The 24,060-nt window shown below is 55.7% G+C and overlaps 2 protein-coding genes across 6 annotated transcripts in view; one reads left to right on the forward strand and one right to left on the reverse strand.

Annotated features, from left to right (window-relative positions):
* Positions 1 to 834: 834 nt before the first annotated feature.
* On the reverse strand, positions 835 to 6,170 carry LOC129345199 (class I histocompatibility antigen, F10 alpha chain-like). 2 transcript variants are annotated; one of them, XM_055002206.1, is made up of 8 exons: positions 6,006 to 6,170; positions 5,554 to 5,832; positions 4,975 to 5,250; positions 3,836 to 4,120; positions 2,989 to 3,069; positions 2,248 to 2,283; positions 1,709 to 1,743; positions 835 to 1,217 (listed from the first exon to the last, which is right to left on the reverse strand). In XM_055002206.1, the coding sequence occupies exons 1-8, from the start codon at positions 6,079 to 6,081 to the stop codon at positions 1,179 to 1,181; spliced, it is 1,107 nt and encodes a 368-aa protein (XP_054858181.1). In that variant the 5' UTR covers positions 6,082 to 6,170; the 3' UTR covers positions 835 to 1,178. The 2 variants fall into 2 exon arrangements, with proteins under 2 accessions (XP_054858181.1, XP_054858182.1); XM_055002207.1 differs by lacking the exon at positions 2,248 to 2,283.
* Positions 6,171 to 7,290: 1,120 nt separating this feature from the next.
* The window catches only part of NEDD4 (NEDD4 E3 ubiquitin protein ligase), a 31,953-nt gene continuing 15,183 nt past the window's right edge, over positions 7,291 to 24,060 (forward strand). For 2 of the 4 annotated variants that reach the window (XM_055002202.1, XM_055002204.1), the window contains exons 1-9: positions 7,291 to 7,373; positions 12,927 to 13,000; positions 13,701 to 13,779; positions 14,981 to 15,019; positions 15,186 to 15,239; positions 21,971 to 22,021; positions 22,943 to 23,004; positions 23,267 to 23,369; positions 23,652 to 23,812. In XM_055002202.1, coding sequence (XP_054858177.1) covers positions 7,314 to 7,373; positions 12,927 to 13,000; positions 13,701 to 13,779; positions 14,981 to 15,019; positions 15,186 to 15,239; positions 21,971 to 22,021; positions 22,943 to 23,004; positions 23,267 to 23,369; positions 23,652 to 23,812 — 683 coding nt within the window. In that variant the 5' untranslated portion in view covers positions 7,291 to 7,313. Of the gene's footprint in view, positions 7,374 to 12,926; positions 13,001 to 13,700; positions 13,780 to 14,980; positions 15,020 to 15,185; positions 15,240 to 19,165; positions 19,363 to 21,970; positions 22,022 to 22,942; positions 23,005 to 23,266; positions 23,370 to 23,651; positions 23,813 to 24,060 lie in introns of those variants that run through there. The other 2 variants (XM_055002203.1, XM_055002205.1) reach the window with 2 other exon arrangements.

Genomic DNA, 24,060 nt, shown 5'->3' on the forward strand with positions numbered 1-24,060 from the left:
AGCCCTCTGGTCGGGCTGGCCAGGGGGCAGAGGAGAGAGGCTGGAAGGGTCACCCTCCGTGCCCCTGTTGTGGGGGCCTGGTGGGGTGCGTCTACCGGCCATGCCCTGGCGTCATCGAGGCCTCCCAGCTGGCCCAGACATAACAAAAAGTGGATGCCCGCCTGCCTTTTTCAGTAGTTGCTGGTGTGTGTGTGTGTGTGTGGAGGGGGTGCCACAAGGGGGCAGCGGCTGCAGCTGGCAAACCAGGGCCCCAAGAGCGCTCGGAGGCCAAGCCGGCCAGGGCTTCTAAGGGGGGTGGGGGTGGCCATTACTGCTCCTGGGCTTCCATGAGTTGTCCCCTCTGTACAAAGTGTGGTGTGGACTAGTGGGGGTATCATCTGGCCCTTAAGAAGAGGGTACCGATGGGCTGTTCTGTGTAGAAGCTGTCCTGCTGCGGGTCTTCTTTTCAGACTCTCTCCCTGGAAGTGGGTGAGGGCTAGGGGAGCTCAGCGAGCGTGCCTGTTTGGAGGGGGCTGAGGACCCTTGCCGGGAGGCTGCTGTGGAGGAGTGAGGGTGGCCTAGCTGGCAGCCACAGGTGCCCCCCACCTCCCTGCATTATGCCTAGAATGAATGGCTAGCCTTCAATGGGGGATTGTCCAGACTGAAGTAGAGGGGGGGTGTATGGGAGGGGGGGCTGTTCAAAGAATTTTGGCTACTGTGTTGCCCGGTGTGGAGGGACCCCCCCCCTTGTGGTGCTGTTTACAGTCCGCTTCCTGCCCCCCCCCCCCCCCGAATTGCAGAAAGGCCACCAGGGCCCACTGCTGGCTTCCCTCCTTCATGAGAATGGCTCTCCCATACGTTCAAATGGTTTATTTGCATTACTTCCTGTCAGAAAACATTACAAGTATTCAGTGAGTTAAAAGAGCAAAAAACAAAGCCCCACACCAAAGCTTGTAGCAGGGCTATGATTGACGTTTCCGCCTGGATCGCTGGCAGTCTCTGGTATGCTGCTGGTAACACAGTTGGCGCACATCTAGCCGAGCCAGATACTTTTCACAGTCCGCAGAAATGCCGTTTCCCCCAACCCCAACCGTGTTTCTGGCTGGAGGCCGGAGGGTGGTGCTTGGCCATACTCAGGTGAGGCCCCCTGCCAAACAGCGGGCAGGGCTGGCGGGAGGTCGCGCAGGGTTCAGGAAGGGTCACCGCCCACCCTCCAAAGACGCCAGCAGGGGGCCATGCTGCAGAAACAAAAGCACAGCAGAATTCTGAGCGCTCCCCCTGCGCAGCTGGCCAGTGGAGGGCACCAGAAGCACCGGGATGGGGGACTCCAAGGTCATCTAGCCCTCCCCCTCGGCTCCTCTCCCCACAAGCCACAAACAAATGTAAAAGAAGTAGGCGGGGCCAATGGGCTACTGTATCTTAGGTGGAAAAGCTCCAAGTGGCCCAAGCCAGAAAAGCCCTGGGGGCTCAGGCCTAGCAGGGGACCCTCTTCCTACCCCCCCCACCCCCAAATATGCCTGCCCCTTGGCCAAGACCAGGATCCAAATCAAGGTGGTGGGTGAGCGGCTGAGGGCTTGTTCCCAAATAAGAGGAGCCTTTTTCTTGTAACCCCCGAGGGAGGCTCCACACTCGAACCCGAGGCAAGCAAAAGCGCTCTCAGGATTCACCCCGTTTTCCACAGCTGCAGTCACAATGTCTCCCTCTTTGAAACAGACAGGCATTCACTTACCCCCGTGGTGGGGCTGTCTGTTCTCTGGTTGCTTGCTGAGAAAGGGGGGAGAGAAGGGGAGTCAGGAGGGCAGGTTGGGATTGGCCCTCTGGGCCCTCTCTTAAAAGGGGCTTGTGTCCTTCAGCCCAAAAGTACCGTGAACGCCTCATCAGACGGCACGCACAAGTGCACGATTATACCAGGCCAAATCAAGAGGTGCTCTAGACATCTCTTCCTCTGAAGACCATTGCTCAACCTTGACTGTTTCCTAAACTGCTGGGGCTCTCCCTCCCGCCCCCGGTCTCCCAGCTCTGCTCCTTGGCTAAGCACATCTGACTTCTGCTTAAGAAAGTGAAAACTGTCCCCTCCTAAGCAGGGCCAAGCCACGGTGGGGGGGGGGGGTTTCGAATCACTGTCCAGGCCATGAGAGGCGGAGGGCAGAGTCTGGAGTGGGCCCAGCAGAGCTCCTTGGAGGGGGTATGTCTCTCTGTCTGTCCGCTGGTCCCTCCACCCACCCTCTTCCACACCTGCACTGCCTTTTCAAAGCAGGTGCTGCTCACCTGGTGGTGCTGCATTGCTCTCACTTTCTCTTTTCTCTGCAGAGACAGAATCCGGAGGTCAGAGCTGGAAGAGTCCGCCAGAGATCTGCCGGGAGCTCCACCCTCAACCCCAGCATCTCCAAGGGGAGCCAGAAGGCTGGAGCCAGGGCATCTTTTCAGGTAGAGACACACCTGCTAACACTTGCCCTCACCCCAGAGCCACTGATTCTTCCCTTGAGAGCAATGCTGGAGGGAAAATCCTGACTGGCATCAGAAGAGGCAGTGGGCGGGCAGAGGGGACAGGCAGCCACAGAGCAGCGCCCCCCCCCCCTGCATCAGAGCAGTCAAGAAGAGCGAAGCCTCCTGGAGCAAGAGGTTCGGTGTATTGTGGGCTTGCACGCTCCCGTGAGAGGAACAGCAGGCGAGCCGGCCCCTTTCGCTGGTGGCGTTGGACAGAGGTGGCCCTTGCTCTGCCTTGAGCCCTCTGACTCAGGGACAGCCTGCCGGGTAAGGCCAAGTCCGACCTGCTCCAGCATCTGGTGGCCAGCTCAGGGCCGCAGAAGGCAAGGATGGCCCCCTCCCTCCCCCAGAACTGGTATTTAGGGCTGGTGCTAATTACACAGAAGTCCAGGGTGGAAGGGGGTCTCAATTGGCACCGGGCACTTTCTGCTTCTTGGACCAAGGTCCACTTGTGTGCACCATTAGCACGCACTCAATAAGAATCTTCCAAAGAACCAGCTAAAGCGTTCAGGGTTTACTTACTGATGTAGATGATGATCCCAGCCGCTAGCAGAACAGTGGCTGCAGCCCCCAAGATGCCTCCCACAACAGGCCACAGTGAGGCTGAAACAGGAAAAGGAAAAAAGGGCTGGAAGGGGCCGTGGTGTTAAGGCTGCCAGGAAGCTGCTCCTCCCTGTCTGAAAGAGGAACTGGGCGTGGCAGGCTGCAGCAGACAGCTGAACGCCCAGCTCTCCTCCTTCCTTTCTGGGCCCCCCTGCAGCTGATGGGAAGGAAGGGTTGCAAACCCCAAGGGAGCAGGGGAGGGGAGGGAAAAGGTCCCCACTGAGAGCTGTTGCGAGTTCTGAAGTGGCGGAGTGGATGTGTGAAGCAGGGCCTCCTCTGCAGTGGCCCAGAGATTCGCGCACACACCAGAGCCCAGAACTCTGTCCAAAGGCCTTCCTTGAGCTGAAAGAGCTGCTCAGGTATTTTTTATTACCTTTTTACTGAATGTAATGGTATTTCTGTTGCGCTACTTCTGCTTGCGCCGTTGTACGGTCAAGCCACCTTATGATTCAGCAGAGGAAAACAGGCTTTCTGGGGTGTTGCCGAGACAGCTTCCAACCCACCCCATGCTAGGATGCTTGGCTGGGGCCCCAGGAAGATTACGCCCCCCTCACTCTTTGGTGAATCAGTTTGCCCACCCCTCCCGGCAGCCCCAGACCTCCCTCCTTTATCTCCCTTCAATGCAGGGAATCTTCTCTGCTCTATTCCACAATATGCCACTATTCTATTCCACTCAAGGCTGCTCTGAGGGTTGCTGTGGAAAGCCTAAAGCTGTGGAGGGGGGGGTCTCTTCTGAGCTTCTCCCGAGGTCCCCCCAGCCTCTCACCAGGCTCCTCCCAGGCCCACTCCACGGGCTCCGGCAGGCTGTCATGCGCCACATGGCACCGGTATCGGGCCCGGTCCGTGGGGTCGATCTTGATGCTGACCCAGGTGTGGTACGTCCCATCCCAGTTGGGGGCCACTCCGCCGTGGAAGGTGTCCTGCTCCCAGATCTCGCCGTCCTTCTTCCAGACAGCGACAATCTCCTTGGGGTAGAAGCCGTGGGCCCGGCAGATGAGGGTTTCCAGCCCGTCGTAGCCCACCTTGCGCCCCACGGTCACGGTTGGAGGCTCTGGGGAAGTGGCAGCAGGGGTGAGACACTGCCCCTTCCAGGTGGCGGCAGCGGAGCGGCAAGAGGTGGTTTCCCAGGCCCTCCCAGCGCCCTTCTGCAGCTTCCCCGTGTGGGGAAGGATGAACCCCAAGCCCCAGCACTGCTTCAGTGGCCTGCAGAGCTTCAGTTACCAGCATGAACGGGCCTGTGGCTGGGGCTAGGGACCCCTCTCCTTGCAGTTCTTAGAAGGGAGGTGGGGGAGGGCGTTCCGGGAATGCAGCAAAGGGTCCCCCTGTCCTGCCCACAAGGGGGCTGCAGGGGGCGGGACAATGGGGCAGGTGTCCCCTAGAACAGAACCAGAGGGGGCAAGTGCAGCTCTTCAGCCCCCGTGAAGAAGCTTCCACACATGCCCCCCCTCCCCATCTGCCACCTAAAAAGGTCCAGCCGGGCAAAGACGGATTGTGTGTTTCCGCCTGGCCCTTGGGCCTGATCCGTCCAAGCAGTGGGAGGAGGGCGTCCAGTCTGCTCTGCTAGCGATTAAGCAGGTGCAGGTCTGGGACTGCCGCAGTTCAGCGTGCTGGTGAGGGAGACGCTGCAGGAGTGAATGCTGCCTTGTGTTATTTCAACCCAAACCCCTGCGTCGAGAAAGCAGGCAGGCAGAACAGCTCTAGTTAGCTTTGCCTCTAGTGTGCTAGCTATCCACTTCTAGAGACCCCCCCCCCAATCTTGGGGCAGCAAACAAGAGCCGTTTCCCTGGCCCTCCCCAGCTATGGCCTGAACGCAGACAGGCCCAGAGTGTCCCCCCCCACCCCCAGCCGCTGATTCAGCCTGGGAATGAGGAGGCTGCAGGGAGGGAGGGGTCCGGCAGCCCCCACCTCTCCGCAGCAGGGTCTCCTTCCCGTAGTCCAGGTACTTGTGCAGCCACTCCACGCAGCGCTCCTCCACAAAATCCTTGCGCCCCTCGGTCCAGACTCTGTCGGCGTCCCACCTCCGCTTGGTCACCTGGGCCCTGACGTCAGCGGCCGTCCAGGTGAGGGTCTCTTTGTCCAGGCTGAGATAGTCCTCCCCGTCGTAGGCAAACTGGGAGTAGCCCCGTTGCTGCCCCTCCTTGGTCAGCTCACAGCCGTGCATCCACTGCCAGGTGTGGAACCCTGGAAGAGAGGCCCCCCCGCCCCCCCCCGGGCATCAGCCAGGCAGGGGAGGGGAGGGCCCTGCGGCGCCAGGAGGAGGTGCGCGCGCGCCCGCGGGCCGCCTTCCCTTCGGTCGGGAGCGGAGAGTGCCCGCGCGTCACAGCGGACTCACGGCGAGCCCGGAAGGGGCCAGAGGGGCCGCCCTTGCCCGCCGCCGCAGGCCTCCCCCGCCGAGCCCGAGCCCGAGCCCAGGGCGGCCTGCTTCGCCGCAGAGGGCCGCGGCTCGCCCGGGACCGTCGAGGCGCGCCTCCGGCCCGCGCTCACCGCGGCTCCGGTTGTCGTGGCGGGCCCAGAGGCTGGCGCGGAAGAAGAGCTCCCAGCGGCGGGAGAGGCGGCTCTGCCAGGTCCAGTAGTGCGGGTCGTGGCGCTCGGCGCGGCGGATCCAGGCGCTGCGGGGCTCGTCGCGCCGGCTGCGGCTGTCGTAGCGCACGAAGGGCTGGTCGTCCAGGTAGCCCACGATGAGGAAGCGCGGCAGCCCCGCGCCCGCCGCCGACGCCCCCGTGAAGAAGTAGCGCAGCGAGTGCGCGCCCGCCGCCACGCCGCCTGCCCAGGGAAAGGAAGGGAAACAGCCGCTGAACGGCCCGCGCAGCCAAGCCAAGCCAAGTGCCGGGCCTCCCCGCAGCCGGAAGCGCCCGCCCGCGCCGCCTCGAAGGCTCCGGGGACCGCGCCGCGCCGCCCCTGCCCGCCCGGGCCCCGCACCCCTCCCCGGTGCTCACCCGCCCGCAGGACCACCGCCACCGCCGCCACCACCCATAGCGGCCAGAAGCCCCGAGGCGGCCGTCGGTCGCCCATCTCGCCGGGCTCCGCGACAGGCCTGCCTGCCTGGGCGGGACCGCCTGCCCTCAGTCCCGCCCCGCGGCCCGCCCGCCCTGGTGCGCAGCGCTGGGCGAAAGCAGGGCGCGCCGAGGGCGGCTCCGCCCGGGGGTGGCGGCTGGGGCTGGGCTGCAGGTGGACCGCCCGGCGGCGCCGAGTGCCGCGCCCGGGGGCCGGTCAGCAGCGGTTTCGCGCGCCCCGTGCACTCGAGCCCCTGCGAAGAGAAGCCCCCCCTTCCCCAGCCACTGGCGGCTCTGCCGGGCCCCTCCTCGCCTGCGAGGGCTGCCGCTGTGGCCGCCTTGCGGCCTGGGGGGCCGGGGCCGGGCAGCCTCGGCGGTGCCACTGCAGCTGCTGGGGAGGAGTCCGGCTGGAGCTCTGCTGGAGCCCCTCGTTGGCCTTGCTGGCCGCCCCGCAAAACTCTCCGCAGGCGCCGCCTTGCCGACGGATCCGTTTCCTCCCTGTCCGCTGTCTTCACCGCCCAACCTTCACGTCCGTGCACGGCAATGGGGAACGCCGCACCGCTGGGCGCCTCTTGCTCCGGGCCCCCGGAGAGACGCCGCCCCCTTTGGGGATCTTCTCCCGCGCCCTCGCAGCTGCTGCTGCTGCTGCTGCTGCTGCTTTTCCGGGTCTCCAAATCTCCTCCTCCGTCTTGTCCTCGTCGCAGCCTCCCTGGGGGTTGACGGCCGAGCCGAGGAGCAGAAACTCTGGGACGACTCCCACGTCCTCCTCGTCCGCCCCTTCACCATGGCGGGGCCCTCCCTCGGCAGTCACCACTTTTGCCTTCCGGCTGTTCCGCTCCGATCCCGCTTCGGCGCTTCCTCCTGCAACCGGCACCGGGAGCCATTTCCAGCCTCCCCCTCCCCCTCCGGCCTCCTCCAGGCGTTGCACCCGCCAGGCAGGCGGAATCGGGGCAGGGGGCGGGGCTGACTGCGGGAGGGGTGGTCCGGGGTCCAGCCAGCCAATGAGCGAGCCCGGACAGGGGAGGGAGGCGGGGCCGGAGCCTTTGGGGCGGGGCCACAGGAGGGGCAGGTTTGTTGACAGAAGCGGCGGGGCGGGACGAGCGCTCCGCCAATCTGGAGCGTCGTCTCTTGGGCCGCCAGGACGGGCGGGCGCAAGCGCGGAGCCCATTGGCCGCGGTCGGGCGCCGCCCACCCGTCCGTCCGCCTTCCTGTCCGTGAGGCGGCGGCCGCGCTTCCTGCCTGGTACTGGCCATGGCGGCCGCGCCCGCCTCGCCGGGGAAGGTGCTGGGGCTGCCGGGCGGCGACGGGCAGGTGAGCGCGGGCCGGGCCGGGCCGGGCCGGGCCGGGCCGGGCCGGGCCGGGGGAGACGAAGGGGCGCCTGTGCTGGGCCGGCAGCCGAGAGGCGCCCCAGGAGGCCCCGGAGGGCGGCGGGGGCGCTGCGGCCTGCCCTGCCCTGCAGCGGCGCCGCCTCCGGGCTGGAGGGGGGCCTTGGCCGTGGGCGGGCCGGGGAGGCGCCTGGCGGGGCCGGGCCTGGAGTGGGGCCTGCGGGCCTCCCTGGGCAGGGCCCTTGCGGGACTTCCCCCGCGGCCGCCTCCCGCCGCCCCCGGCTGCCCCGCAGGGCTCGGAGGGCTTTGCGCGGCGCCGCCCGGGGATGTCCCCGCCGAGGCTTCGCGTTAGGCAGCCGGAGGACTAGGCGGCGCTTCTGGGGCTGCTGCGACCCCCGTTGCTGGCGGCCCATCTGCAGGCAAGGGAGCCTCGGGGTGCCGGTGGCGCCTCGGGGAGCTCCGGCGGGAGCCTGTGCAGCTACTCGCCCGCCCGCCCGCGGACTTCGTGGCTAAAATCGGCCGCAGGACCGGAAGGCGGGAGACGAGCGAGCGCCGCCCCAAGTTTTGGAAAAGGGGGCCCGGGAAATGGCAAGCCCCCACGGGCATGACATCTGCACCAGACGCAGGTAGACTGGGGTGGCCTCTACCTTGACGGGGCCGCTCTGGCCGCCTGGACTCCCGGCCCGGTAACATCGAGACTAGGCGACTGCAACGCTCCCTCCATAGGGCTCCTCTCGAAGTCGACCGGGAGACTCCCGCTGGTGCGGAACTCTGCCGCTCGTTTACTCTCGGGAGCTGGACGGGGCGGGCATCGCCCTTGCATGGCGCAGTCACTCCCTTGGGTGCCCATCAGTGACGGGCTCAGTTCAAGGTCCTCATGACCATCACATGCAGAGCCCGTCATGCCCTCGGCCCCTCGTATCTGTGCAGCCGCCCCTCCCCTTACGTTCTGCCGTGGCAGCTTCGCTCGTCTGGACAGGGCCTTCTGCAGACACCGCCCCGCAGTTGGGCAAAAGCAACAGCTGCCCACACGGGGCTTTCTCTGTGGTGGCCCCCGCCTTACGGAAAGGCCTGCCTGAGGAGGCCAGGAAAGCTCCCACCCGCCTGGCTTTCCGCAAACTATGCAAAACTAAATGATTCAGGGGTGCTTTCCACACATATTACAGGGCTGTGTTGTAAGAAGTAGGTCAGAGAGATGCAGGGTCGGCATGCTACTCTGTTGGGTACTGTCTGATGATGTAGACATGTGCCTACGAGGGCTTTTCCGCATTGCTAGACCTGCCATGTAAATTTGGTATGCTCTGTTTAGAAAGATTTCCTGTCTCTGCTCGGCTTTATGCTTGTTTTCAAATCTTCTGCTGCCATACACTATTGTATCTTAACTTTTACTGACTGCCCTGTGTTCATTACTATACTTGGCTCATTGAATGTCCTAGTTGTTGCTTTCATTGTATTTTCATTTGCACTGTGTAATCTGCTTTGGATCTCAGTGAGAAAGAAAGAAAGAAGCTCGCAGAGGGGAAATCAGCATGGCTTCTGCTAAGGAAAGTCCTGCCTCCTCAGCTTTTTGAAACTCCTTGAAAAAGTGAACATATTCATAATAGAGCCACAGTAAATGTTACCTACTTGGACTTTTCGCCTCACCAGTGACTGCTGAACAAGTTTAGCTCTTATGGGATAAGGGAATGGGTCTTCTTATGGATTAGAAATTGGTTAAACAACAGGAAGCAAAGAGTAGGAATAAAAGGACAGTTCTCACAACAAAGGGAAGCAAGCAGTGGGGTTGCACAGGTGTCGGTCCTGGGAGCCAGTGCTGCTTGTTCATCAGTGACCTGGAAATGGGGGTGAGCAGCATAGCAGCCAAGGTTGCAGATGACAGAAAATTATTCAGGGAGGTGAAAACCAAAGCCAGCTGTGAAGAGCTCCAGGAGGATCTCCACAGATTGGAGGAGAGGGCAACAGTGTGACAAATGAAGTTAAATGTCGGCGAGCATATAAGGTAGTGCTCACCAGAACAGAAAATCCCAGCTTCAGGTATATGCTGACAGGGTTTGAGTTTGCTGAGAGGGAAATAAACTTTGGGGCTGTAGTGGATAACTCTGTGAAAGTGTCAACTCGTGTGCCACAGCAGTGAAAACAACTTCCTCTACCCTGGCACTTATTAGGAAAGGGACTGAAAATAAAAAAACATCAGTATTATATAATGCTTCTGTATGGGGTAGCCTCCTCTGTAGTACTGTGTGCACTTCTGGTCACTATCTCAGAAAGGACATTGCAGAGTGGGGGGAAAGGTAGAAGAGGGCAACCAAAAAAGGCTGAAGAGTTTGAGACTTCTCATTTTAGAAAAGAGACAAGCAAGGGGAGACCTGATAGAGGTTTGTAAGATTAAGCATAGGATGGAGAGAGTGGACAGAGAACTTGAGGGCATCCAATGAAGTCGATGGGCAGGAGATTCAGGGTGGGTAAAGGAAATACTTGCTTACACAAGGAGTGGTTAAGATGCGGCATTTGCTGCTAGAGGAGGTAGCGATGGCCCCAGGTTTTAGAAGGGGATTGGACAGATTCACGGGGAAGAGGTCTGTCCGCAGCTGCTAGCCATGGTGATTCAGGGCCAAACTGCAAGTGACGCCTGACACAGTTCTGATGGGAAATGGCGGAATGTTGGACAAGTGACAGTTGAAAAGTCCATTGGACAGCAGTCGGAGAGCCAAGCTGCAAGACCAGGACGCCTACATTTCCCATCAAAACTTGAGGGAAGCTGACGAGGGTCCAACTAGTGTCAGGCGTCACTTGTAGTTTGGCCCTCAGGGAACCTTCACATTCCGCGGCACAAACCCTCTGATCAGCTGTGCCGGGAGGCAATTTCAGAGGGAGGCCTCGGCCTCTGAGGCCTGTTGCTGGCCCTCCAGAATTTCTGGTTGGCCACTGTGTGAGACAGGAGCTGGGCTAGATGGATGACTGCTCTGATGCAGCAGGCCTCTTCTGATGTTCAGCATAAGTTCTGGTCACCTGTACTCTTTGCAAGTTATGCCCACCATTTTCTGGGACTCTGGATGTTGCTCAAAGGGAAACCAGGTTTACACTGAGGGTGAGTACTTGCAGCCCGCTGGCAACATCAGTTTATGGAAAACGAGCTACTGTCTAGGATTGGGTCCCAAATAAGGATGCCACCATGGCGAATGCTGTAGGTGAAGTCACCCCCAGGTTCTATGCCTGGCTGCATCTTGGAGCAGCCGAGACTTGGTGGCCAGTGAGGCAGCATTACTGAGGTCCGTAGGGATTCTGTCAGCCTTGCCAGCCGTCCTCTCTAAGAGATTCATGTGTGATGGCCCTTCCCTGCAGAAGTTGGGTAAGTGGCCCCAGAGAGGACCGTCTCTGTGTTGGTGCCCCAGCTTTAGCAGTCTCTCCTCCCCATCTCTCTTGCTCTCCTGAATGCTATGGGAAACCTTGGCAGGGCAGCCCCTTTGCCATTATTCTTCACTGTGCTCAGGTAAGAAATATATGCCACTTTTCCAATATGCAGGAGCTCGGGTGCTTAAGAGAACCCAGTCCAGGGCGGGTGCTTAGGAGCCAGATGTTCGGCCGTTATGAGCTCTTCCTCCTCCTCGAAACCTGTTCTTCCTTGCTAGCTGTGTGTACTCCTGACTTGCTGAAGAGCACCTTGTGAGAGATCCTTCCATGAGAAATGGTGTGGCATTAACTTTTCCATCCGGCTCAAAGTGAAAATACTGTCTGCCACGGGGGAAAATAGGAAGAGGGGAGAAACTGACCAGTTCGAACCTCTGAGGACTTAATACAGGAGAATAAAATTTTAGGTGTGGGCTTTCCCAGTTGTTCTCCCCCCACCTGCTTTGTTACACATGGGAGGCCTCACACTGTGCTCTCTGCTTGCCTTTTATGCATGTTCAGGAGTGCAGCTCACCCCTAGAGGGTGCTCTTGTCTAGCCGGGAAATGATTTGTCTCACTGCGGCTTGCAGATGTGTCCGTAGGTGGTCTGAAACGTTGCCACCTGTTCACCCTCAGCAGTTATTCGGAAGACATTCCCTGACTCTGACTTATCCCTGGGCAGGGAAGCGAAGGGCTGGAGCAGTTCTGCGTGTTCCTTACGTTCTCAGAAAGGGGCCCAAGTAGGTGGCCGTTCCCTTTCACTTCCCCCTGCCATATGCATACGTGGGATCAGGATATTTTGCAGTTAGCACTGGGTTCATGCTAACTCAAGAGATAAAACTGCCTTTTTCTGAGTCCAGAAGGCCTCCTTTATAGACTCAAGTCATTTGAATTAGCGTCAGTTCCAGGTAAAGGCCTTATTTTTACAGCTTTACGGGGCTTTAAAATCGAGTGCCTCATCTAGACTGATGGGCGACCCACTTGCGATCTGACATGTAACTGCAGCCTGTCGGGACCGTCTCGTGATAGTTCAAAAGCTGTGCGCCGTGGAGTCTGCGTGATCTGGAACAAAACATCCCTGTCCAAAGAAGGTGTGGGGAGGGGAAGCAGGCGGCACTTCAGGAAGTCTGCCCTAGACACATGTTCACTTTCATATCAGACCCATGTCACTTGGGGGTTTCTTACCAGATCTACATGTAACGGGCCGTTGCCCGTGTCTAAAACCAAGCTTCAACTTGCCAGGAGAAAGATGGATCTCTCTCCAGGGAAGCTGAAAGCAGTTAGTCTTTAGACCTGTCAAACAGATAAGTTCTTTGAACCAGCTGTTTATCAGTACATTTATTTATATAGGGTTCAATATTGCTGTGCAACTCCCCATCAAACACACAGACACCAATCTAGAGTTTATTTCACTTTATTGAAAATATACCCTAGTTTTTTAATGAAGCAAGTAATCAAAATATGAATGGCTATTAATATGAATCCTATAACAACAGAACATAGAAAGGCAATAAGAAATAAGTTCACTAACATTTCTTAATAAATCCTAAGTTTAACATTGCTCAAAGTTTCTATGAAATACGTAGGTAGAATAAGTTCTCACCTAGATTCTCCCAAGAGATCTCTTCCATCAGTACCCTGCTTATTCTTTCTGTGTTTGCAATTATATACCTAATCATATGCAAATATTTAAGGTCTATTCACATGATAGCACAAACAAATAATGATTGGTTTGACACTTCATTGAATATTCATAATTTCATAGTACAGCCTTCCAGTTAGTTAAAAAATTATGTCATAGTCTGATCTGCAAGAGAAAACTATTACTCTCTGACAAGTGTCAAGAAAAGTTAAGTTGGGCGATCACCATCGGTTGAATCTCTGATAGAGGAACATCAATCTCGGTAGAGTCCACTATTTTAATTAATTGTCAAAGGATGAAAGCACACCTGCTGAATTTCCTTACACACAGAAAAAATACACTGAAAGTTCATGCAAAGTTTAAAAGTTCATCTAGAGAATACAGGAGCTTGGCCCGGTATTGTTCAGTATTGATCATTGGCATATGATCTTAATCTATATTGGCATAACATACAGAACTGGACTTGCCGCTGCCGCCTCAGCTAACCAGCAGCTCCTCTTCTGTTTCAGGAAAGCACGCGGATTGTGAGGCTGAAGATCATAGCTGGAATAGACCTGGCCAAGAAGGATATCTTGGGCACAAGGTCTGTGTGTGCCATGTTCTCTCTAATAAGCCATTTAGCCTCCTCCTTTCTGCAGTGTTGGTGTTAAGTGTGAGGTTGTAGGTGACTGGTCCAGACTGGCAGCGCCCTCAGATTATCTTTGCTCAAGAGCCACCAATGCAACTTGATGTAGTGTGCAAGCTTTTGAGTGCTCCAGAACGGTGATTCTAAGTCACACTTCTTCCCCTCTCCTCTTCAGCACAGCAAGGTCTGAGTCAAGTAGGGAGTTGGCTTAATTTTTTCCCCTCTCTTGGCGCTGAAAAAAAACCTAACTTGGGTTCTGTTTGGCATAAAACCTGTCATATTTGAAGGGTGGCATGCAAGAAAATTCATGGTGCTGGCCTTGAGAGAGCCAGTTTGGTGTGGCGGTTAAGAGCGCGGGACTCTAATCTGGAGAGCCGGGTTTGAGTCCCCACTCCTCCAGTTGGGTGGCCTTGGGTCAGCGCAGCTCTCTCAGAGCTTTCTCAGCCCCACCCACCTCACAGGGTGTTATGTTGTGGGGATAATAATGACATACTTTGTAAACTGCTCTGAGTGGGCATTACGTTGTCCTGAAGGGCGGGATATAAATCGAATGTTATTACTATGTTGTTATGAATGGCACGGTGATTTAAAGGGACCATGGCAGTGCCCCAGTAGCTGGGAAGCTGGCTTCATAGTTTGTTTGTCATCTTTTGTGCAGTGATCCATATGTGAAAGTGACTGTATACGATTCAGCGCATGGCATTCTTACCAGTGTTCAAACCAGAACTGTTAAAAAGGTGAGGTTTCACACACAAGTCAGTGACTTGAAGGGCGTTGTTCCATATGTGGCTCTTGGCCTGATGGGGAGACCAAGTGGACGTGCTCACAGAGGGCTCTTGGGGCCTGGCCCACTGACGAGGTGCTTTCCTGCCTGGGTCTTCACGGCCATGGAGATGAACGGTCTTCCGGGCAGAGACCTTAAGCAGTGGGACCTGGAGAGCTGTGCTGTTTCCACGCTTGCTAGCCAGGCAGTGAAGACATGCCGCCGCTCCCATTTTCGGTTTAGTTGGTCACGGTGCAGTGTCCTTTAGAGGATGGAAGGGCTTGTGTTGGCGTTCATTTTGATGTTGTGCTGCGTCTGTCCTGAACCACTGGTGGCGTCTGGAAAGAGCAGCAAAGCAGTGTGATCCTGGCCAGTTGGGCTAATGCTGCTCTCTGCTTTTGGAACGCAGAACCCCAGGACTACGCTGCTTGTGGTGGTGGACCACTGTGGCAGAATGGGCCCATCGTGGTGGCCAAAGGCAGCTCTGTGTTTGTTTAATTGGCATTTTTTTAAAAACCCAGAGAAATAATACAAAAAGTGTTACTTGTATATAAAAAATACATGCACGTAAGGGACCTGTTACCATTACAGCACTAATTGGCTGCATAGCCTTATAGTCTTGAATTTTTATTTAAAAATTGGATCTAAGACGCATCATCCAAATAACACATCAACAACAGATGCTCGATACACAGTTTTAACATTTTTGCCATAGCATTATTTGAATGGGTTAAAATGATTCCCGTCTACTCTAAAGGGTGCCTGATCCTCAGATGACCAAATATCCATGACTCGTATATTTAAAAGTTGTAAGTTAGTTCAGTATTCTGACAAGCCAGGCCTTCTGTAACCACTATATTTTACCCTTACTTGTATTGCTATTACTAGTTCTGTAGAAGGAAACACAGTCTGTGAATATGATTTCCTAGCGGTGAAAATGTGTCGTCTCTCTGAGATGGAAAGCAGCACTGAAAGGAATTTGAATATTCCCTTTATCCATAATCACCTGTTTTGGGGAAATAAGTTATTGTTGGTTGCCCTAGTGGAAATATCTAGTTGAGCATCAGACACAGAATTAAAATCACCGGAGACAAGCAGCTCACCTTTTACCCGATTTTTTGATAAGTCAGTTATTTCACATTTCATATTGTAATGTGCTCTCTTTTTGCTTTTAGACCTTGGATCCAAAGTGGAATGAGGAATTTTTCTTTAGAGTAAGTGACTTTATTTCATGCTGATGTACATTAGCAGTAACAGTGGGCCAGCATTCTCCTGTTGAGATTAATGCCTCTTTAAACCATGCAAGAATTTTTCTCCATTACCTGCATTTTACTTTCCTAAAAAATCAGCTAACCAGTGGTTTACAATTGCTTCTTGTAGGTCAATCCGCAGAGACACCGGTTTCTCTTGGAAGTATTTGACGAAAACCGTTTGGTAGGTCTCTTTATGTGTGTGCTGCTAAAAGGTCTTCATCTCATGCATCTGGTCTTGATCTGGGTGTTGGATGCGTTGCCAAGCACAGTCGCGGCCTGGCCACCCCAACCCTTTTTCTCCTCTGGTAATTCCCAGACTCTGAAACAATCCTAACTTTGCTCTTGTCAGCACCCTTCCAGTCCCTGCTCTAGTCCAGCAGCCAGTTTTGAAAGGGAAGGGGAGCCTGAGTGGAGCAGCCACTGTGGGTGTTATACACAGGGCTGGGTGGGCCTGCTGGTGTGTGTCCTGTGGCTTGCACAAAAGGCTGAATCTTTGAGGGCATTGCGGGTTCCTGAGGACAGGGCACAAACACCCGAGAAGACCTGGTGAATGACAACCAGCATGTAGGGCTTGCGTTCCTTCCAGGTTCAGTCAGCAAGTCAGGCTGCCCACCCCAGGGCTCAGGAAGGGTTTATATGAGCTGTGGATTATGATGAAGGGGGAAATGTGTTCCCCTCCTAATGAGAGAACGTGGAAATGTAAGCAGAGCAGTGAAGTGGCTGGGCTCTAAGCGGGGCATTAATCAGTCTAGAAGAGTGGCATATAAGCAGACTGTTGTGTGAGCTGCTATAGTGTAGTGGTGAAGGGGCTGGGCTCTAAGCGGGGCATTAATCAGTCTAGAAGAGTGGCATATAAGCAGACTGTTGTGTGAGCTGCTATAGTGTAGTGGTGAAGGGGCTGGGCTCCCAATCAGCACTCTGCTGGTTCAACTCCCTCTACTGCCCTGAGCTCAGCAGGTGGCCTGGGGGCAGCCCCTCCTCGCAGCCTCAGCTCCCCTGCTGGATTGTGAGGATAATAACGCTGACTTTGTTCCCCGCTCTGAGTGGGGCACTAATCTCTCTAGAACAGTGGTATTAAAATGCAGTTATTCAAATACTGGGTTTAGTGTATCATTACTGAAAATGCGTACTAGTAAAAGTTAAATAAAGACTAAGTAGAAAATATTCATTTGTGTGATCTGATGCATGAATAAATGGTTTGTTGTTCTCTGATGCCTGCGGTTTAATTACGAGTTGCTGCAGCAGGATTTAGAAATGTCACTCTCATGTGTCCTAATGTTTGTAGAGGGAGGTGTATGGGCAGAGACGATGGCCTGTGGCGCACTTCCTCAGGAGGGCCACTAGGTGTCAGGAAAGAGTAGCCGGTGTTGCTGCAAAATGAAAAGGCAAGCCTGAGTGGCAGCTGTTGGGGGCTGGCCTTAGCCAATGGGCAGCAGGGCAGCCGCTCCAGGCCCCCCTCCCCGCTAGGATTGTCCATGGCCCCGCCCGACAGTGGGGGGAAAGGGGCCAATGAGCAGGCTGCCACTGCTGCTGCCGCCACTCGCAGCCATCCTGTCTGGGGCAGAGCCACTTCACCTCCCTCCTCCCCACCCCAGTCTGAGGACTGGCCAGTCTACTTAGCTGCGTCCGAGGCCCAAGTGCCAGCTTCTGACGGTGGCTCCCACTCGCCCAGGGCCAGCCCTTCCTTGGCGGGGTGGGGGGCACTGCGAGAAGGTCCCCTGTGGGGAGCATCAGTGGTTCCGGGGGGCCCATCCTGGACTTTGCCCGGGCCCCAGGAAGACCACCTCTGCTGCTGTTTCAGACAGATCTGCAAAGCTTCGAGCTTCTTTGCAGAGTAAATTTGCCTTGCCTGGAGGATCTCTGTTTGTGTGGTGTTACAGTCCAGTTGTTCTTGAAGGCCGTCACTTCCTAAATGTCTTGAAGAATGGTTTAGTTTGGTTCCAGACTGTAATAATGGAGAGCTCTGTGGCAGTGTGCAAACTTCCAAATGCAAGGGGTCTGCCATGACATCTGCACACACGGGGGCAACTTTCCCCTGCATTTACAGTGCAATCCTCAGAAGAGTTACTCCAGTCTAAGCCCATTGAAATCAATAGGCTTAGACTGGAGTAACTCTTCTTAGGATTGTCCTGTACTTGTCGCGACAGTCTGAATATCCTCCCGAAAGCTCAGCCTCTGGCTGGCTATCCAAATATTTCAAAGGCCGGGGCGTAAGGGAGCCAAAAGCAGCATGTTGTTTTTGCCATGTTGAGCAGTGTGTGTGTGTTTGGGTAGGGAGAGGTTCTTTCCAACAGGTCTGATGGTCTTCACCATTAAGCCCGCCCCTCTCTCCAGAATGGAAGAGGTTGTTTCTCAGTCGTATACTCTGAAACGTGTCCAGTAGCTGCTTTTGTAAGCCCACCGCAACTGGGGCTCCTAACTCTTTGATTTACGCACAACACTCTCTCAGATTTCTCGAGGATTAATCTTTCGAAACGGAGTCCTAGGTCTGATAATTATGTGGAACTTGATTCCTGTGAACTTCCTGTACCTCTAAAAATATTAGCGGCCAGCTCCTCCGCCAGAGAGCAGAGACCCCAGCTCAGCTGGTGCAGCCAGTGGAGGAACGGCCGCTGCGGCGTGAATTCACTGTCCCTCCCGGCCCTGCACAAATGAGAACAGAATTCCAGCCGGCCTGGCAGGGGGAGCCTTCTGTTGCTGAGAGGAGCTTTAAAGGGCAGTGGAAATGAAGTGCTTAGTAAGCAAAAGTACTCTTTGCTACAAGCAGGCCAGGGCAGACCAGAAACCATGGGGTGGGAATGACTTGCTAATTCCAGGAAGCATTTTGTGTACCGACTGCCCCTGCGCTTTGTGCTGGCTTCCTCTGATCCACTGCAGATCAGCTGGAGAGAGATTCTGGGCAGCTGCTTTTCGCTTCTGAGGCAGAGGCTGTGTGGCGATGAGAACAAATGGCACAGCAGTTGAGACTGCGTTTTGTGGCCCAAAGAAGCCACACAGATCCCTCACCGGCAGGCCCTGGAGATGGCTTGGATGCCAGGGATATTCGCATGCAGATTGGGAGGCCTGGCCCTGACTCCATACAGCTGCAGCTGGATCCCAGGAAAAACCCTTCGGGCTGTGAGATGCAGGAAATCAGTCCACAGCCGGTTTTGCCGCAGAGGCCAAGGAAGAGTGCTTTGCTGAGGATTTCCCTGCAGCCTTCCCCCTGCCACGGCTCTTCCCAGCCTGAAGACCCGCCTTCCCAGGCACCAGGCAGCTGCTGGAGCAGGCCCACAATAGGGAGGCCGTCTGACGTGCCGCCTGAGGTTGCGCCCTTCGGTGGGGTTGTGGGCAGTGATCCCGGGGCCTGCAGTAGTGCTGGGAGTGACTACGGGTCCTGTGCCAGCGCCACCAGTGATGGCGGCTCCTGCAGCAGCGACGTGGCCAGTGACAGCAGCAGCTGCCCCTTTTGGGCCGGGGGGGGCTGGACGCTTTCAGGCAGTGCTGCAGGCCTCAGTGCTGGGGGCAGGTCTTGCCCCTCTAGGAGCAAAGCCACACGAGCATCTTTGGGCCGAAATGTTTTTGAATCAGAAGATCTGGAAGATGCAGCGAGGCCAACAAAGCCTCTGGAGGGGACGCGGGAGATGGTTCCGTTGCGGCGCTGTTCTTCCCTGGTCATTTTCCCCAGGAGTCCTCCAGACACCCCACTGAAGTCGCCAGCATCTCCCCCACCAAGCAGGCAGCCCTCTCGGCCCTCTTCCAGCAAGCAGGAGCAAAGCGAAGGCGGAGCGGCAGCGAAGGGTTCCCTCTCGACTGCGGTCAACGGCGTTCGGCTCTCTAGGACGGCATGCCCTCCTGGTGACATGAGAGATGTCAGGCAGCTCTGTGGGAATGGCTGCGTGTGGGAGAGCGCCTCCACCACAGGTGGCTCTGAATGCCCCACGGGAGGCCCCTGCATTTCATTTCATTTCTCCCATGGAATGCCAGCAGCAGTCGAGGAAGCTGGGCCTGCTTCTTCCGTGCGCCCTGCTGCAAAAGAGCCTCCCAGCAGACTCGCTCATGGCCCCTCGGCCTCTCTCCCTTTCAGTGGGGAAGCTGGTGGGAGCACCAGTGGGAGGAGAAGCCCAGCAGCTCGCAGGAGCCTGCAAAGGAGCCTTTCCCTGGGGGCCTCTCAGGCTTGCCTGCGCTGTGGCTCTAAGGCAGGAGCCCCCCACCTGCACATACAGCTTGCGCCCAAGAGAGAGGGGAAGCCTGGGGGAGTCCAAGGAAGCGGGAGACCCCCCGGGAAGGCGTTCCGTAGCAATAGCTCGAGGCAGCCTCTTGAGGTGAGTGTTTCTTGGAAAGGAGTGACTTCTGGCAGGCGCTCCGCTTGGTGTCCTCTAAAGGGGGTGCGTGTGTGAGCCGATCTGCTCTTAGTCGCACAGACACAGACAGGGCTTGGTTTAAATGGCAAAACTTTTCTCCTCCCAAAGTGTCTTTATTAAAGAGCCTCAGTGAGTGGCAATCTGCTCCTGCCTAGCGGAACACCCTTTACATGCCGCTGGGGATGCTTTCGCAGTTGCCTAAGGAAGGAAATTGAGGGACTGAGCACTTGTGAAATTAAGGCAGGGCACGGCCTTTCCTTCTGGGGTGATTCATGGGTGCTCTCGCCTGTAGGCAGAGCAGCAGAAAGCTAAGCGTGGTGTGTCTTAAAACAAGTAATTCAGCCTTAGCCATACATGTTGTGTATATCATAACGTGTCTCCTACACTGTGCCGTGCGTGCGTTGGTAGGAGGTCTCACTGGGTGTGCTCTTACCAGGTTTGTTTTGGAACGGCCATAGCGGTCACATCATTTCAGTGTTTGGATTGCAGCATTTGGCTTGGCTGAAGTGTGTGCAGTGCCTGAGACCTGTCGGCCAAGATACTGGGAAGTACTTGGGTGGACGAGCAGAGGAGCTTCTGGCTGAGCCCCTCCGGCCGCCCTCTCTTGATCTGTCCTTGTTCTTGCTGCCCGTTCCACCCCCTTGGTGCCTTTACACTCAGGGGCCCAGACTGCTCCTCTAGACTGCTGATCAACCTGACAGTTAAGCGAATGATATAAGTATATAACAAAGGAAGTGAAATTATGGAGAACACCTCCTTGGTACTGGTTAGCCAGCCTGTGCCCCTGTGCATTTCCTTTTTCTTTTTTGTTGCAAGTTGCCCTTGGGGGCTTTGTGAAAGGCAGAGGGCAACACAAAAAGAGTAACGTCTGCCTAAAAGTAATGCTGTAAGCAGAAGTATCATTTTCTACCAAACTGGCCCATGTTTGCCACTCACTTTGTGTTTCTCATGTTCTTCATAATTTATCTCTGGAATGTTGTCCTTGGTTGAAGAGAGAATCTCCCCCATCTCTTTCTTCCTAAAGATAAATTTCTGTAATGTATTATTTGAGTGATGGTTCCCGCGGGGCAACTGTGTTAGTCCATTGCAGCAAGGTAAGTCCCGTGGCACCTTCAAACTGAATGGCATTTATTCACAGGAGCCTCTTCAGCCCATTGTGAAATGGGCAGGTTGTGCTCCGATTTGGCCACGCTAGTGACAGCTGTGGGATGTGAACTGAAATACGGTGGGTCTACAGTCAGGCAAGGCATTGATATCAGGCTAGCAAGATTTTTTTAAATGGACAGTTCTTATGTAAAATAGACCCATGTTTGTGAATAGACTGCTTGGCTGCGGGTCTTTAGATTGCTGCTGCTTTTAATGTGTGGGTGGAGTGAGAAGAAATTTGGGATGCAGTCAGGCAAGCCCGTGCCATTGTTCTCTTGGAGGCTTCTTAATATTGGCTGAAATGTTCAAAATAAATCTGAAATAGTGGTGTTTGTTGGGGAGTTTTCTCAAGTCACCATAGACTGCTGTATTTTAAAGACGTCTTCCTTACTCATTTTGTCAAATATTATGCATACCACCTAATTATAGTTCTGTGTTGTGATTCGGTTTAAAATTAACTGCCCTGAAAATACTCTGTTGGCTCCAGTTAGTCTGACTCCTGTCGAAAGGGGTCTGGTGAGTCCCGGGCTCCGCTCGCACCAACCCAGCTGAGGGGGGAGTCTTATTTCATGCGGTCAGCGGCCTGTGCCAAGCTGTCATGAAGCGAAACGAGAGTGTTTTGGCTTCAGCCGCAGGGGTCTGACGTGGGGTCCCTGCGTGCATCCTGGGCCTTGTCTCCAGCTGCTGTGGCTTCAGTTTCGGGCTCTCCATCGTCGTCCTCCGTGAGAAGCCTGCCGAGAAGCAGGTCTCGGCCTGCCAGGCCTGGAATGTTCACACCGCAGGCCACCAAGGAACGCTCCCTGTGAGGGGAAGCAAACAGCCGAGTGGTCAGGAGGGCCCCCCCCCCGAGGAAGCCTGCGGGGTGGAGGAAGAGACGCAGCCTGTTTAATTTGCCCTGCAGAACTGAATGGAAGTCGCTGGGAGCCAGAGCTGACTGTGGCTGGTTGAGTCCTTGCTCTGGCTAGTGGTGGCCATGGCCGGGTCTGAAATTCAGTTCCTGCCTCTCTCCTGGCCAGTCTGGCCTCCGTTATTCTGCACGTGGGCACCCCTTTGACTGAGGCTTGCCTAAGTTTCCTGCTAAACAGCTCTTTAGACGATTTATCCAAGGTGGCGGGACAGGTGGGCCCCAAAAGGGGCAGAGACAGGGTCTCAACAGGGGGGCAGAATGGCCTTGGCAGCAGTAAGCTCACAGAGGCTTCACAGAGCTGCCTTCCTGCCACATGGGACCCCTGGCCCATCTGGCTCTAGACGGCGATGCTCCTGGATCTTTCCCACCTCCTTAGGATGCTTTGCATGGGGCCTTCTGGGTGCTGTGCCCTTGAGCTGCAGCTCCTCCCTCTGCCCAGAGGACAGTCTTCGAGGGGGCTTTCCGGGTGGTAGGGGGTGTCTGGGGGCCTAACCACCACGCTCTCTCTTCCCTTAGACAAGAGATGACTTCCTTGGCCAAGTGGACGTTCCTCTCTGCCAGCTTCCGGTTTGTATTTACTTACTTAATTTTTAAAAAATGTTCTTGTTATGATCAAAACACTTTAGTGTCTTCTTTTTAACAAATGAAACCTGTTTAGCCTTTTCTGCTGAAGCGTGGAGAGAGAATTGGTCATGGCTGGAGGACCTGTGTAGACACAGGCAGTCCAAAGGGAAGGGGGCTGCCTTGCGTCTTTGGTGTGGCCTTGAATTCTGAGCTGCTGTGAATGTCTAGATCTTGTGTTTCCTCAGCGCTCTGCAGTGCCAGCTGTTGCTTAGAAGCAGCCCAGTAAGAGCTACCTGGAAGGAGAGACTCAGGGAGCAAGAATCCACCCATTGGTGGCAGCAGATGCCGAGCAGCCCTTCTGCCGGGTGCTGCTGGCCCCGGACCAGGCCCTGCCTGAAGCAGGCTGGGCTCCCAGCAGGGGGTTGCTACCGTGCGGAAGGGCTTTGCCAGCCATCTCAGGGAGCGGCGGCACAAAGCTGAGTTTTGCTGCCTCGTAGTCCTGAAATGTCTGAGGATGTTTTTCACAAAACCCTTTTCAGAACTTTGTTAAAATTTGTGCTTATTCTCTTCATAGGGAAAATACCCAATCCTCTTCCCCTTGAGGAAAAATAGCATAAAGGTGCCAGCAGGTTTATAAATGCAATGTGCACCTCATTTGCATGTGCGTGGAATATTGCGGTGCACATCGACATTGGAAAGGCAGTTTAGGGCTGCAATGCCATATTGGATTGACCCAAAGATACGCAACCCCTTGCCTCGAAATTGGTGCCAGAGCGGAAAGAGTCACTGACACCTTCGCCCTGCTGCTCCTCTGTTTTGCTGTTCTAAAGTGGGATGTTTAGGGGGGAGGGACGTGAAGCAAATCCGGAGGTGCTTTTCCAAGTGGTGAGGGGCAAATGACCCAAAGCAGCTGTTTCATTACAGACAGAGAATCCGGCTATGGAGAGGCCGTACACGTTTAAGGATTTTGTTCTTCATCCACGGAGGTCAGTCCCTTAGGGGAATGCTCGTCCCCCTCTCAGAACAACCTGGGGCCATGAATGCTGCTCTGCGGTAGCCGTCGCCCGGGGGCTGGCCCTTCTCTGGCAGTCGGGCAGCACTGTGGCTCTGGCGGGGGCACATGCTGGAACAGGGCTTGTGAAAGCATGACATGGGAGCAGAGGCAAGGCACCTGCACATGTGCCTTTCTCGATGTGCTGCGTTTGTCAGTCTGTTCACTCTTGCTACTTCACTGTTTCTCTGCCGCAGTCATAAATCCAGAGTGAAAGGCTTCCTCAGGCTAAAGATGACTTACTTGCCGAAAACCCACAGCTCGGAAGATGATGGCGCAGAGCAGGCAGAAGAGGTAGAGGTGGGTGCTTTGGGCAGTCATGGGCCTGCCAGATTTTATGGAGCTGGGGTGAAACCCCTTTTCACCCTGTCATTCTCGTGACCGGGCTAGTCCGGAGAATCAATGTTGTGTGTTGTATATTGTTGTGTGTTGTATATTTTAAAAAACTGTTGACCTGTATTCCTCAAGAGGGATGCTTCGGGCTTGAAATGGTCTTCCAGATGATGTTAGTGGTGGTGGAGCTGATGGGGGCTGTGTGGCCATGAAGACAGCCACAGCCGCCCTCCATTCTTCTTGTTGCAGCCTGGCTGGGTCATTTTGGACCAACCAGAAGCCTCTTGCCAGCTGCAGGAGCCAGAGGCGACTCTCCCGCCAGGCTGGGAAGAAAGGCAAGACTTACTTGGCAGGACTTACTATGTCAACCATGAATCCAGAAGGACGCAGTGGAAAAGGCCGACTCCTCAGTAGGTCTTGGTGATGCCTTCTTAGGCAAAGGCACTCAGTTCCGGAAGGCAAAGGGAAGGATCTCCTGGGAGATCCCTGGGGGGTGGGGGCTCCCGTTCCTTTTCTAGTGGGAGGGGCTTGGGGTTCAGCAGCCTAGCAAAGAAGATGTGAAGAAAAGAGGCCCTTGGAGCCACTGAAGCAATGGGCGGCGGCGGGGGGGGGGGCGGGCTTCACGGGCTCTTGCAGGTTGGGGCTTGTGTACGAATCC

The sequence above is a fragment of the Eublepharis macularius genome, chromosome 18 (genome assembly GCF_028583425.1).
Source record: "Eublepharis macularius isolate TG4126 chromosome 18, MPM_Emac_v1.0, whole genome shotgun sequence".
In the NCBI taxonomy this organism is placed as follows: Eukaryota; Metazoa; Chordata; class Lepidosauria; order Squamata; family Eublepharidae; genus Eublepharis; species Eublepharis macularius.